Source organism: Natrix helvetica, assembly GCF_964273705.1.
Source record: "Natrix helvetica genome assembly, chromosome: 3".
NCBI lineage: Eukaryota > Metazoa > Chordata > Lepidosauria > Squamata > Natricidae > Natrix > Natrix helvetica.
In genome coordinates this window covers 103,538,001-103,553,543 of record NC_138549.1, presented here as the reverse complement: position 1 = coordinate 103,553,543, position 15,543 = coordinate 103,538,001, and the positions used below count along the sequence as shown (strand labels likewise).

The 15,543-nt window shown below is 41.2% G+C and overlaps 1 protein-coding gene across 11 annotated transcripts in view; it reads left to right on the top strand.

Moving 5' to 3' along the window:
• Nucleotides 1-15,543, top strand: part of DNAJC6 (DnaJ heat shock protein family (Hsp40) member C6) — a 74,340-nt gene that overhangs the window by 45,663 nt on the left and 13,134 nt on the right. For 8 of the 11 annotated variants that reach the window (XM_081947227.1, XM_081947232.1, XM_081947226.1 and 5 more), the window contains 9 exons: nucleotides 1,787-1,981; nucleotides 2,693-2,810; nucleotides 4,280-4,359; nucleotides 5,786-5,979; nucleotides 6,172-6,252; nucleotides 7,126-7,566; nucleotides 8,658-8,807; nucleotides 11,345-11,416; nucleotides 13,118-13,243. In XM_081947227.1, the coding sequence (XP_081803353.1) occupies nucleotides 1,787-1,981; nucleotides 2,693-2,810; nucleotides 4,280-4,359; nucleotides 5,786-5,979; nucleotides 6,172-6,252; nucleotides 7,126-7,566; nucleotides 8,658-8,807; nucleotides 11,345-11,416; nucleotides 13,118-13,243 (1,457 nt within the window). The remainder of the gene's footprint in view (nucleotides 1-1,786; nucleotides 1,982-2,692; nucleotides 2,811-4,279; nucleotides 4,360-5,785; nucleotides 5,980-6,171; nucleotides 6,253-7,125; nucleotides 7,567-8,657; nucleotides 8,808-11,344; nucleotides 11,417-13,117; nucleotides 13,244-15,543) is intronic. The other 3 variants (XM_081947230.1, XM_081947228.1, XM_081947231.1) reach the window with 3 other exon arrangements.

Genomic DNA, 15,543 nt, shown 5'->3' with positions numbered 1-15,543 from the left:
ACCTCATCCCTCTTTGTGGTGATTTAGTGGTTAGAATACAGTACTGAAAGCTACTTCTGCTGACTGCTGGCTGCAGTTCAGCAGTTCAAATCTCACCAGGCTTAAGGTTGACTCAGCCTTCCATTCTTCCGAGGTGGGTAAAATGAGGACCCAGATTGTTGCGGGCAATTGTAAACTGCTTAGGGAGGCCTGTAAAGCACTGTAAAGTTGTATATAAGTCTAAATCCTATTGCTATTGCTCTTTAACACCAACAGCTACCTTTATTTTTGTTCCTTTGAATGTTGACTCCTAATGACTACCTAAACAAATCTCTATAGTTTTCATGTCAAGATTTTTTGTCACTGTCTTTTCCCAGGGTTGAGATAGAGAGTGACTAATGCCAGGTCATCCATTTGGTGTTGTGCCTAATGCAAGACTAGAACTCATGGTCTCCCGGCCCAGTGCCTTAACCACTATACCAGACTGGCTTTCTAACAGCTTCCTAACTGCACTGAAGTCAATGGGAGTAGTTTTATCAAATTTGGCTGAGTGGCTAAAGCTTGGCAATTGTTTTAAAAAGTTTTTCAATGATAGTATGAAACATTCGATGTTATTGAAGGTTTTTATACTTCTGGATGCATTCTCAAACATATATCAAGAGAGTCCTGTTAAAGTAAGTGTCTTCTAATTATGTGGGGGCAAGAATCCAGTTGTTCCCAAAGAATATAAATATTTGGTTTTAGACAGGAAGCCATCACCTTTTCAAAAGTAGAAAAATGTGTATTTGGACAGAAACATCTAGATCAGACTGACTCAGCCTGATACTATCTTCCCAAGTGGGACTCATGATAGAAGTCAGGGGTAGGTTTCAAAAATTTCAGCAATGGATTCTCTGCCCGATTGCTGGAGGGCGTGGCCATGGCGGGTGTGGCCTAGTCAGCCTCCTGCACCATGGTGGGGGGGTGTTTTCACCCTCCCCAGGCTCCGGAGGTTTTCCTTGATCCTCTGGGAACGCAAAAACTGTCTTCGGAGGCCCTCCGGAGGCTGGAAATGTTTCTGGCCTTCTGAAACTTCTAGGAGGCCCATTCCCCCCCTCCTCAAGCCTCTGCGTGGGCCCTGCACTTACCTCGCATCCAAAATGGGCCACATGGAGACTCCTGAGAGGGGAGGGGAAGGGGTCCGGGGCCAGTCAGGGGTGGGATTTAGAGGTTCTCCAAACCGGGTATGATGTTAGCTATGGGTTCTCCAAAACCCAGGCAAACCTGTAGCAGCCCACCCTTGATAGAAGTTAGGCTACAACACACATGGAGTGGGGACACCACCATTGGGAAAATTGATTAAATTCTATGTCAAGGCTGAACATGGGCTATATGCAATTTATTTTGGGACCTGTATTCTTCTGGGCCCCTTGCCACCCAGCTTGTTGATGGTAGCTGAAAATAGGAATAGTTAGAAAGGATGGTTTTCAGAAAAGCAGCAGCAAAATGAAAATGAATTTATTTTGCCACTATTATATATTAAGTACTAATTCCCTTAGTGGCAGGGAGAGCTTGCTTCTGTAGTTTTTAAGTCAAATGTATCAAATCTATATTTTTATTTGTTTTCTTCCTTGATTAATTCATGATTTTTCACTGGATTTGCTCTTTTGACATTAATATTTGCAAGCATGCATTAAAAATTAAATTTTCTTGACTGCTGTTGAAAATCTTCATTATGATAATCAACCAAGTTCCCTGTAGAGCCAAAGAACATAGTCAATAGAATTTTAGACATGTAGAATTTTATGAATCCCATTTTTCATTGCAGGTATTTAGGATATATTTGTGATCTAATAGCAGACAAACCTGTCCAGCCTCACTGCAAGCCTATAACCATCAAATCAGTCCTTCTTAGCCCAGTGCCCTGTTTCAACAAGCAGAGAAATGGCTGTCGGCCTTTCTGTGACATCCTTATTGGAGAAACTAGAATATTTACAACATCATTGGAATACGAAAGAATGAAGTAAGCTCCTCTCTGTTGACTGCGCAGATAAAATCCCACTTTGGTTGTTTAATAGGTATATACCTATGGTAGTACAGGTGAGCTAATTCCACAGACCTAGGCACCCTGGCTTTCAGTCAATTATGATTGATGTTGATTGGATCTCAGCAGCTACTGCTTCCTTCAGGGAGATAGAAATCTCAGTTGCCTGAACTGCTTTGAAGGATATCCTACATCCATACATCCATACACTCCTCCCTTTAGACTGACACCAATTAGCCAACCCTTTCATGCATCTATTGTACATGGATTCCGTATGATATTTTGTCTCTTCCTCTGAAGTTTTGCTTTTGCTTCTGAGCAGCTTGAATGTCACACATCTGCTAATACTATTTCAGTATACAATAATGTTTGATCATAAACAGCTTACCTGCAAACGCAGTGAAAGTCATATGAGTTGTATAGTATTTACTATAGGAATTGTTGTCTGTATAATCTATGAATTAAACAGTTTTTGAGACTAGCCAGATCATTACATTTAGAAGTTGGAATAAATATGAACAATATTTTTATTTTAATCCCAGCACTGAGCTTTTTGACTCCACCCAAGTTAACAATACTGAACTGCAAGGTTCAACTGCTGGTTATGACGCATTGCTCAATGTGAATTCTGTGTTATGATTCTCATGAATACCACTTTAGGCGGAATGTTCTGCTTGCTTTTTTCCTTAGGGAATTCCGTGTTCAAGAAGGAAAAGTTGTTATTCCACTAGGAGTCACTGTCCATGGTGATGTAGTTGTTTCTGTCTACCATATGCGATCCACCATTGGGGGACGGCTTCAAGCTAAAGTATGAATTGATGTATCTTTTAAGTGCAAGATTGAACATTCAGGCTGATCTAAAATATTTTAACAGTATGATATAAAAATTGGAGTTAAGCATAATACTCAGAAAAACTGTTAGAGTAATGAGTAGTTTATCCTAGTTAAAATAGTTGGATATGAAAAAGCAATTTTGAAAAGTTGTGATGTTTCTTACTGAAACCTCTTTGGTAGCTGAAGGAATAAATTTGCTTTGATAATGTTGCTGAAATATTATGTTCATACCAGTACTTGATGTCAGCAAATAGGAAGTGGGCAGATTCATTCATTACCATGGTTGCTGCAGAAAGAACACACATCATGCATATAGCAAGGGTTGTATCAAGACTAATATGAAAAATATTGATTCCACAACCAGTCCAATCATTAAGTAAAATAAGAATGTGCTTATGGCATAACAGTATATGCCCCCCCGCCAGCTATCATGCCCTTAGCCCTGTCACTGCCAACTCAACTTTAGTTTTTAATCACTTATTGGGTGTATTCTCAGTTAAGCAATGGAGAGGCCAATGGACACTGTTGTTGGGCTGTGCTTATTGCATCTGCTGGCTTTAATTCAGCTCTGAATCAGTCAGAAAAATCCTATGATTCCTAGTTAACAGTCTTAGAGAACAGTTATTGAGGTACCTTCATCCTAAATTTAGGGAGAGGGGAATGTGTAGATGTGCCACTAGTCTGAATTTAACCATTAGCAAACAAATTAATGATTTACTGATTTATTTCCCACTTTTTTATAAATACCTCAAGACAGCAAACATACCCAACACTTCTTCCCCCTCCTATTTTCCTCACAACCACAACCCAGGGAGATGTGTTAGGCTGAGAGAGAGTAGACTAGCCCAAAGTCACTCAGTCGGCTTTCATGCTTAAGGTGGTGTTTGAACTCTGGGTTTCTAGCCAGATGCCTTAATCACTAGAGCAAATTGGCTCTCTAGACCAAATTTTTATTTCTTTATTGCGTCAATATTTTTTTGTTTTGTGTTGATGCTTATAGTAATAAAATAAAGTGAATTACAACTGACTTGATAGTTCTTCCATGATAAATATCTGAATTTTGCTATGGAATGACCTTCCCCCTGATATTAGAACAACCACGGACCTCCGCTCCTTCCGCCAGAAGCTCAAAACCCACCTGTTTAATCTAGCCGGCCTGGCCTAATTCCAGCTCTCCCACCTCAGTCTGTATTTTTAAATTTCACGGGTTGGTCTTAAGGCTAAGTTTTTAATTTTTATAAATTCGTACAGGGGTCTAAAGTTTAATCCGATTTTAATTATATTTAATTATATTTATTATTGTTTGTATGGTTATAATTTGGTACCTGTACACCGCCCCGAGTCCCCCCGGGGAGAGGGGGCGGTCTAGAAATCAAATCAAATAAATAAATAAATAATGTTTTTTTTTTACTTTTAAAATTATGTATTTAACAATTCTTACAGATGACAAATACACAAATGTTCCAGATTCAGTTTCATACTGGATTCGTACCTTTGGGATCAACAACATTAAAATTTACTAAGTAAGTACTTCTAGGACATTAAACTAAATGAAAGTGGATATCATGAGATCTTATTGTAATAAATAGCTCACAAATCCAACAAGTGGAAACTGTAGATTTGATTCATTCAAGAAAGATTTACTTTACCTTCAGAACAGGAATTTTTGAAAGTAGGATATAGAATATAATTGTATAAGAAAAATTACAACACATTAATGGAATAAATTCAACTGCAAAAAAATGAGTAAAAGATCCAACATATCAAAATTAATTTTTAATAAATCAAATTAAACACAAGCAGATTCTAATAGACCTATGGTATAGTACCTATAATTACAAGAGACATGGTGGCTCAGTGGCTAAGACACTGAGCTTGTCATCAGAAAGATTGGCAGTTTGGCGGTTCAAATCCCTAGTGCCACATTACTCGTCCCAGCTTCTGCCAACCTAGCAGTTCGAAAGCATGTAAAAATGCTAGTAGAAAAATAGGAACCACCTTTGGTCGGAAGGTAATAGCATTCCATGCACCTTTGGCATTTAGTCATGCCAGCCACATGACCACGGAGATGTCTTCGGACAGTGCTGGCTCTTCGGCTTTGAAATGGAGGTGAACACCACCCCTAGAATTGGGAATGACTAGCACATATTTGCGAAGGGAACCTTTACCTTTATAGTACCTAATTATTGCAAAGTTTAGACCACATGGGAATTTAAAATTAATTTCAACTTATTTTTCTGCATCAGGGTTGGATATCCTACATGATTCATGTAATATGTGAGTAGTGAGCAAGGTTCAGCACTCAGAAGCCTGCAAACCAGCCCTTATATAGAGATGAAGTTTGGTAATTAGAGAAGCTAACAGTGCTACCTCAGCCAGAGAATTCCACTTAAGTCCTTTCAGCTGCACTAATAATTCTGTTTCTCTTTTCTATTAGCTGAAGAAGTCAGTCAGTGCTCAGGAGATAGTAACTGAGTTGTATTGGCAGAGGTGTTGAGTAGGCTACAAGAATCATAGCTTCTTCTGTGAATGCTTTGGTTGGAACATATATTTCTATAAAACTATCTCAAGCTGAACTAGGTTTTCATCAAAGAAAACATTAAATGTGAATGAACCTTTTTATTTGCTTTTAAAGGAACCGTATATATCTTTTCCTTCAGGCATCTTTGAAATATTTTCTGCATTTGGAGTCTAGGAATATATGAAGTCCAAAATACCCTTCTCTGTTTCCAATGAGAAATGCACTCCAAGGTCCAGATACTTACAGTTTAAATTAATTTTTATTGGGAAGTTCTATAGGACTTCTTGCTTATTATCACATGACATTAGTACTTTATTGAAAAAAAAGAATTACTCGTATAAGTAAATTGTCATTACTATATTCAGGCTCAAACTATGATTTAGCAGGTGATCTTCAAACCATTTCTTTGAATTAATTTGAATCTTTAGGCCTGAGCTGGATGCATGTGACTCACCAGAAAAATATCCCCAACTCTTCCATATTATTGTGGAAATTGAAATTGATTCTGCTGATAGGCAGACTGACTTAACTCCTCCATGGGAGAATTTCACCACAAAAGACATCAACCCAAGCATTCTTTTCTCATCGCATCAGGAGCATGAAGACACACTTGCTCTGGCAGGTAAGGAAGGCGTTTGTTTTATCTGGGGGAATAATCCCCAACCTGGTGCCCACATAGATGATGAGTTCCACTTCATAAAATCCCCAGTCAGCATGGCCAAAGACTGGAGATTTCAGCTTTCATGAAAATAGCAAGCTTGGCTACTTTAAATTCACTCATCTTTGATTTATTTGGACTCCTTTTACATTATAGGTAGAAGTTCTGTAGATGCAGTGCAAGATAACCTAAAGAATGTTGGCCAGGGTGCATTCTTGTCATCTCTCAGCTGGCAAGGTACATATGATTTCTCGTCAAGTAATCTATCTTCCAGAATTCACAGTTCATTTATTAGTTTCCTTCCTTCCTTCATCTTCCTGCCTCTTTTCAGGGACCACGTACATATTACGCCATAGTCCAGACAGGCATTCTTTAATTTAGACCAAGTTCCTGCATGTGCATGAAATTCAGTTCACATTTTTTTGAATCATCCAGATTTATTCCTGCTATTTGCACACAGCAATGTATGGTTGCAAAATCACTTGAATGCAAACACCATACATTCATTTATACTTTGGATATGCGCAAGATAACCTAAAGAATTGAGCATTGAGAATTAAGCAATATTACTTACCGTATTTTTTTGGAGTATAAGATTCACCTTTTCCCCCCAAAAGAGAGGGTGAAAACCTGGGTGCTTCTTATACACTGAATACAGCATTTTTTGCCTGCCGAAACCCCGCTCCCTTTGTAAAAATGGATGTGCAGAGGGTTTGGGAGGCCTGCACTCTGCAAGCCTTCCAAAGCCTATGCATGCCCTGTTTTTTTGCAAAAAAAAAAGGACCAATTTTTTGCTCGTTTCTGCTCCCTCTCAGCCTGCAGGAGCACTTTGCAGACCTCTCAAACTCTCTGTACACCCTGTTTTTCACAAAAAAGGCATGCAGAAGGTTTGGGAGGTCTGCAAAGTGCAAAAACTTTTTTTATTTACCTCTTCAAAATCTTGGTGCGCCTTATACGCCAGTGCATCTTATAGTCTGAAAAATACGGTAATTATTATTGCTAGTATTGTCTGCTTTCACGTGTGGCTGTTTTCCCCCCAAGGATTGTTTTTTTCTGCCTTAGAAGAACCACAAAGTTGCTAGCTAACATTCAGCTGTTTTTACTACTTAGATCAAAAGGCAGAAAGAACCAGTTCTCATCCCAGCTCTGAAGACAGGGCAGCACTGGTCCATGAAGAAAGCGAGCAATCCGATGATGAACTCTTATCCCTCTCCAGTCAGCACAGTGGCACTAGCACTGACAAAATTCACGGCACTTCAAAGCACAGCAAAAAGCTGCAAGAGCAGCCAGGCCCACCTCCACAAGAGGATGCAGATCTTCTAGGTTTGGACGGCACGCCTATGAACTACCCAGCAGCCCCCACTGCACCACCATCTAACTCAGACTTGCTGAGTGACCTTTTTGGGGTTGGAAATTCTGGAGGATTAAACCAAGGCGGTCAGGGACCTGTTGAAGATGTCTTTCAGATGGGTGGAACTGGTTCGGCACAGTCAACTCCACGGCGGCCTGCAACTTCAGCATCCCCATCGTTGTCCCCAAGAATAGGAGAAGGTAACAACAAATCTTAACCAGAACCTTAAAGTACTTTACAAACAAAATTCACTTTAAGCAATTGATGCTAATCAAGAATCCTCATGAAAAAGAGTTGTGTCTTCCTTTGGATTTATAAATTACTTTTCACGATTATTCGTTTGTACAGCTACTAACTGCTAGGTTTTAAGACATGTGGATAGAAGAATGTTTTGTATTTCTCCTCAGAACTCAGATGTAAATGCCTGCAATCAGTGCTGGCCAATTTCCCCTATTTGCTAACATTTTCTTCACTCCCTCTATTTTATGCAACTCAGGAAAATCTGGATATTTTTTTTTGTAGGATAAACATAGTATTGCACTGGGAGATAAGAGAACAGGAGAGTTTCCTTGTGTGGATTTTCAATGCTTTCTAGCCTAGTTGTATATTTTAAGAGAGAAACTATCAATATGTGCAATATAAGATCCAGTCCAGAACCACACATTTTGTTGTTTTGATCCCAACAAGTAATCCTTTAACAGTAGGAGGATAGCTAGAAGACAATCAGGACTATAAGATGAAAAAAAACCCATCTTTAACAAGGAATGCTTTATTAGGCTCTTGCTGACTTTATCTATTGCTACTCTGGCCACTTGGTTACTGCAAAGAATTGTGAATTCTATTAACTAGAGGTAATGCTAACCAGGTATTATTTACCTGGATGCTTTCTCTAGCCTGCTTGTATATGCCAAGGGAGCAGCAGGACATGTTATGATACCTACTGGCACATCCTATGCCCTTGCACGTGTAATCATTCACCTTATGCAATCTGAATTGCCTATTTACATTGTGACAACAGCCATTCTTGATAAGTATTTGCTGAAAGCTGTGTGTCATCTATCATCACCGCAGCATGGGCCTAGTGTTGTTTTCCTAATGACTGTTGTGATCCCCCTTCTCCATTTTTACAATTAGATTAAAAGAATTGTGACACTTGCTTTGGCAGTGGTTCACCTTAATGACACAGTTTATGTAAAGTTAAGAATATTACACTATTCCTGTAAAATATAAGTATATTGCACAGTATTGGAATAGAAAGAAGCATGTTCTTAGAATTCATTTTTTCTCCCAGCATCTGCCTTTGACCCATTTGGAGGTAGTCCTAAGCAACCTGTCCCAGATCTTTTAGGCTCTTTCCTTTCATCTAATGCCAAAAGTGATCCTTTTCTTCAAGCAACAAGGAGTCCTTCACCTACAGTGCAAGGGGATCCTTTTAACATGGGTATGATGTCTTTTTTATTTTTGAATTATGAGAAAAACAATTAATGGTGCTAACCTTTCCCCCCTTGAAATGTGGGTTATTTGCAAATGGAAGGAGTAAAATGCTTTATTTTCCAATTTCTTTACATTGTGCTGTGAATAGTACCGTTTCCCCCTAAAATAAGATTTCCCTGGATAATAAGCCCAATTGGGCTTTCAAGCACATGGACTAAAATAGGCCCTCCCCCCTAAAATATTTAAATGCATGTGCAGCCAGTCCCCGCCATTTCCTGGGGGAAGGGGGGAAATATGCCCCACATGCACCTGCCATCCATGCGGAAAGGCCTTGCGGAGGATGCTCCTGCAAACCCTAGCTACCACACCCCTTCCTTAGTGGCAGCTGCAAAAAGAGCAGCAGACCCAGTGACACTAGGGCTGGCAAGAGTGTGCCAGAAACAGAGACAGAAGTTCTGGCCCTCTCTGGATCAGCTGATCTGTGGGCCTTGGGCCATGGTTAAGAAGCCTCCTGTACCTCAAAAATAATAAGACCTTCCCGAAAATAAAGCCAAGCGCTTATTTGGGGGGGGGGTGTCAAAAGAAAATAAGACCCCATCTTATTTTCGGGGAAACACAGTATCTGTTCATGAATGAAGGCAAATATATGTATCCCAGGATAATGTTGCAGGGTCTAATCTGGGTTGGTCATTGGGACCAGAGGTTTAGTCTTCCGAGCTGTCAGACTCGTGCTGGAGCCTGTTCTCAGGGAACTTCTGCCTCTGGTAATTGACCCAGATTGGATCCTTCAGAATCTGTTCAGCAGTAAAATATCCATGTTCATTTAATTAAGAATAATAAACCACAGAGTTCAAATTGTTTGCAGGTCAACTGGCATAACATTGTATGGTTATTAGTAAGCTTTTTGGGAAAATTCTCATATTTTTTAAAAAAAATGTGAATAAGATCTTATTTACAAAAAATGTGGAATCTGTTCAACCCCAAGTGATCTGGTTCAATCTTGGTAGATGCTTCCCAGCACTCACAGTGTCATGGCTATGTGAGAAATGATTGCTTACATTAAGTCATTGACATTGTCTGTTGACATGAAGTAGAGGCCTTTTTCATACTCACAGTATCCAGTGCTTATTTCCCAATCTTTCCCAATCTTTTGCTTTCTGCTTTTCACCCAATGTCATGGAGAAAATCTATGTGGTGGCAAATAATATCAATTTTCACCCAACGATCTGCTGCTCATTGGCACAACTGATATGTCTATATTGAGAACTACAGTTCACACATGAGCCATTCTTTGATCCTTGACTTTGCCAATATTTCAGAATGAGGTTATGCACATATGATCCCCTCCAGGATTTGTACTAGACTATCATAGCAAAGGGTTATGCATCCACAAGGAAAGGATTGAAAAAAATAAAAATCTAAAAGTGCATAAGGTCCAAAAATACCTGAACACAATAGTCAACACTGCCAATATTTAGGGAATTGTGTTCCCTCAAAAATTATTGCAGAACGATTTTGTTCATCCTCTGACTTTACACAATTGGGAAGATGCAAAAATGGTTGAAGGAGACAACACATTTTTCTGAGTAAGTAAGTAGAATTTTGGCTTTCATGCATTCTAAGAAATAAATAAGTTGGTAGAGGCTAACACTTTGCTTTGCAGCACTGAGATTTGCATTTAAAAAAAGTACTATGGAAATGAGACCATAGTAATGCACTGGTATTCACTAGGACAGGGGTTACCAACCTTTCGGACCTCGGGGACCATTAAATTCTTAATTTTAAATCTGGCGGACCACTAATACGATGTGCCTAATGACCGGCTGGGTGGGCATGGCTAGGTGGTCATGTGACTAGGTTGGTGTGGGTAACTTGATGTCACTCATGTCAAGAGGTGCCTCACCAGCCTCTATTTGCCCCTCCTCTCCCAGCCACTCCTTGCCTCCCTGCCTGGGTACCTTGAGCCCCAACAGGAAGCAGTTGTTGGAGCTAAGCAGCCACCATGAGAAAGAGTTGGCAAAACAGCTCAGTTTAAATTGGATCTGACCAAGGAGGCTCAATAGAAGCACCTCACTGAGGACTAGGAGCATAGGCTTTCCAAGCAGAGGGAAGACCTGCGGGAATGCAAGGACAGGTACGATGCCTGAAGGCTCAGTGGGCTGAGATGGTCAGCCAGTTCCAGGCCCTGATGCAGTCCCACTGGAACAAGGACCTCCAGCTCTTTGCCACCAGAGGCACTTCCCTCCAGCCTTCACCCAAAGCACCAGGAGGCTGAAGCAGACCCCAAGTCATAATTTCTGCTCCCCTCCAACCCACATTCATTCATTCATTATAAAATGAATTTAGAACATTTTAGGTATTCATTTCTGGTGGGATTAGTACTCACAAGCTACTTATTCTGAGAAAATTGCATATATATTTATTTAATGAGAAGACATGGTGAATTTCCCACAAACAATTGAGAAAGGCTAAAACAAATGAATGGATAACTTTTTATACTACTGTTTTAAAAATATTGCTAAATGGCAATGTTTATCTTTTAAGGTTCTTCGAAAACACCAACTGTTTCCATTCAGCCAGATATTTCAGGAGACTGGGAATGGCCTAGTAAATCAGGTTTGTCTGAGCCTAATATCTGTTTAAGATGATTTATAGTAATAGCAATAGCACTTGGTGCTTTACAGCCCTCTCTAAGCAGTTTATAGAGTCAGCCTATTGCCCCCAACAATCTGGGTTCTCCTTTTACCACCTCGGAAGGATGGAAGGCAAGTCAATCTTGAGTCGGTGAAACTAATATCTAATATGTTTAAGATGATTTATCTGAAAGGTGTTCACCTAAGAACTGTGACATTAATCATCAGTTTCTAAGTAGTTGTTTGTTTGCAAGATTTATATTCCACCTTCCCTTCAAGAGCACAAGATGACATACTTAGCAATATTTCGGGTGGAGGGTTCCTGCCAGTTCTAACCTCTTCTACAGAAGAAGTTCCACAAATCTACAGTGCCGTTTAGAACAGGTTCCAGCTCCTTCCCCCCGCCCATCCGCACATCATCAAGATGAAGAGCGAGAGGAGGAATTCTGGGAGTTGAAGTCCACAAGTCTTAAAGCTGTCAAGTTTGAACTCCCCTGGGGTTTTTTTCTAAAGGGTTAGGGGTGCAAGGGTCCTGTAACTTGACAGCTTTAAGACTTGCACACTTCAATGCCAGAGTTCCGGAGCCAACATGACTGGAGGAGGAATTCTGGGAGTTGAAGTCCACAAGTCTTAAAGCTGTCAAGTTTGAACACCCCAGGGTTTTTTTTTCTAAAGTGTTAGGGGTGCAAGGGTCTTGTAACTTGACAACTTTAAGACTTGCGTGTTTCAAATGCCAGAGTTTCTGAGCCAACATTTTGGTTGCTAAGCAAGAGCGTTGTTAAGTGGGTTTCACCACATTTTACAAGTTGGCCACGCCCACCCAGTCACATGGCTGGCAAGCCACTCTCACCTGGTCACATGGCCAGCAAGCCACTCCCACAAAGCAGGCCATACCTAAGAAGAGGTTCTAAAAAAATTTGAAACCCACCACTGGTGCCTTCACATTTGTATTGATTCCTGGTAATTGCTGGGAGCAGTCATTGCAATTTGCTTAACAAGGTTTTTGGAAGTGTTTTGCCATTGCTTTCATCCCAGGCCAAGTTCTTAGCCTGGTGCCTTCACCACTACACCAAACTGACTCTCTCTAAATGAAGTGGCAATTAGGTTCCTATCAGGGATGTAAGGGATCAGCCTCCAGCATTTGATATTGAAGTTTTGAAAATATGCTTTTTCAATAGACACAACATATTTAACTTTAATATCTTAAATGTTGAAGCAGAACTGCCGAAAGTTATTACAGGAGTGCTAATGAAATAGAAAAAATATGATACCCAGAGAAGTATTGATGTATTACAGAGATTTTACAAAAGCATGTCTACTACGAGTTATACATGCTGCTATTTATAGTTGTCAAAAGCATTTTATAGTACATGAGCTAAGTTAACTTCTTTATTCTCTTAATAACATGATTTATTGAAAAAGTAACCTAGATGTTATTTTTTTCTACTCTAGTTGGCCAAAGGTTTTTTGGATGCTTGTTGAGACTTTTTCAATGCTGTTGATTGAATATATCTTCAATGCAGACCTAGAAAGACATATTCCCAAATTACAATTCTATAAATGATATGCTTTGCTTATGTTGAGTTAACCAACTAGTTTATGCAGTTGGATTGTGCTACTTTTAGCTTTGGGGTCATTCAATTGCATTTCATAAATGTGCCTTTTCTCTTCTTACATCATCTAGGTATGGTGAGCAAATCAACTGCTTCCAGCCCTACAGGATCACTGCACAACACCCCTACACATCAAGCCAAACCACAAACTCTGGATCCTTTTGCTGACTTGGGAGCTCTTGGTGCAAATCTAGCAGGTTGACTGATGATTGCATGGCCAAAACACATATGTATTCAGAAGTGCATGTTCATATAACAGTCTACTATTATTAATGCCTGTTGCCTGCTTCTCCAGAATGAATAACCAAAGTCAATCCATGAACGGCAGATAACAAAATGCTGCCACTTTCCCAGCTCTCAGTATTTCACTGAACTCTTCTAAATTTTAAATAAAACTATCATAAGCCATAAAAGACCCCAAAAAAGTAAAAAGAAAAGTGAAAAATAGAAAAGAAATCAAAACTCAAAGAACAAAAGAAAGAAAGAAAAAGAAGTAACTTCCCTTCTTCACAGCAAATATATACTTCCAAAACATATCACCGCTTCTTAAAATATTACAAACCTCTTCACCTTATATCTCACCTCATTCGCAATAAACATAAAAATCCTCATCATTCTTCCTTATCAGTAAAAGTCCAGTAAGGTTTACCAGAAACAATCACCTATCTATTATTTATTATTTATTTATTTATTTATTTATTTATTTATTTATTTATTTATTTATTTATTTATTTATTTATTTATTTATTTATTTATTTATTTATTTATTTATTTATTTATTTATTTATTTATTTATTTATTTTATTGAACTTATTAGTCGCCCCCTCTCCCCACAGGGACTCGGGGCGACGTACAGAGCAATAATCAAGATAGCACCATATATCGTGCAGAGGAGGTAAAAATAAGTCCATAAATAAGCATACTTACAAAATTTAAAACCCCAAAAATATTAAACTCTAAAAACTTTAAAAAACAAAATTTCCCATTATAAAATGACCTGGGGTGGCAAGATTGTAACGTTATGCCAGGCCGGCTTGACAAAACAGGTAGGTCTTCAGCTTCATACGGAAGGAGCGAAGGTCGGTTGTTGTCCGGATGTCTGGGGGGAGGTCATTCCAAAGGGTAGGGCCCACCACAGAGAAGGCCCTACTCCTGGGCACCGCCCTCTGGCACTCTCTAGAGGACGGCACCCGGAGTAGCCCCTCTCTGTGTGAGCGAATGGGTCACAGGGATGTATGGGGCAGGACGCGATCCCGCAGGTAACTGGGCCCTGTGCCATGGAGCGCTTTGAAGATGGTAACCAGTACCTTGAAGCGCACCCGGTAGGCCACAGGAAGCCAGTGCAGCTCGCGCAGGATAGGTGTTATATGGGAGAATCTCGATCTCCCCATAATAACCCGCGCGGCTGCATTCTGGACCAACTGCAGTCTCCGGGCGCACCTCAAGGGGAGCCCCATGTAGAGAGCGTTACAGTAGTCCAGGCGGGACGTCACCAGCGCGTGAGTGACTGTGCGCAAGGCCTCCCGGTCCAAAAGGGGCCGCAACTGGCGCACCAGGCGAACCTGGTGGAACGCCCCCCTTGCCACGGCCGCCACGTGATCTTCTAAGGTCAGCCGATCGTCAAGGAGGACGCCCAAGTTGCGCGCCCCTTCCACCGGGGCTAATTGCTCATCCCCGATGGTCAGCGATGGAATATGCTGATTGAATCGGGAAGCCGGGAACCACAGCCACTCTGTCTTGGAGGGGTTGAGCCTGAGCCTGTTGTCATCCATCCAGACCCGTACGGCTTCCAGACACCGGGCCATCACTTCGACAGCCTCGTTGGGGTGGTTTGGGGTGGAAATGTACAACTGAGTATCATCAGCGTACAGATGGTAACTCACCCCAAAACCACGGATGATCTCGCCCAGCGGCTTCATATATATGTTGAACAGGAGAGGCGAGAGGATCGACCCCTGTGGGACCCCACAAATGAGGGGCCTTGCGGTCGACCTCTGCTCCCCCGTCAACACACATTGCGTCCGGCCAGAGAGGTAGGAGCGGAACCACCGTAGCACGGTGCCTCCAACCCCCAACCCCTCCAGCCGGCGCAATAGGATACCATGGTCGATGGTATCGAAGGCCGCCGAGAGATCTAATAGGACAAGGATGGAGGAACAACCCCCATCCTTTGCCCTCCAGAGATCATCCACCAACGCGACCAAGGCCGTCTCCGTGCTGTGACCGGGTCGGAAGCCGGACTGGCGCGGGTCTAGATAATCAGCTTCCTCCAGGTGGCGCGGAAACTGCTGAGCCACCACACTCTCAACAACCTTCGCTAAAAAGGAAGGTTGGAGACAGGACGATAATTTGCTAGCTCCTTTGGGTCCAGAGAAGGCTTCTTGAGCAGGGGCCTGACCACCGCCTCTTTCAAGGCGGCCGGCATCAGGCCCTCCCCCAACGAAGCGGTCACCAGTCCCAGTAGCCAGCCTTGTGAGCCCTCCCAGGAGGCCAGCAC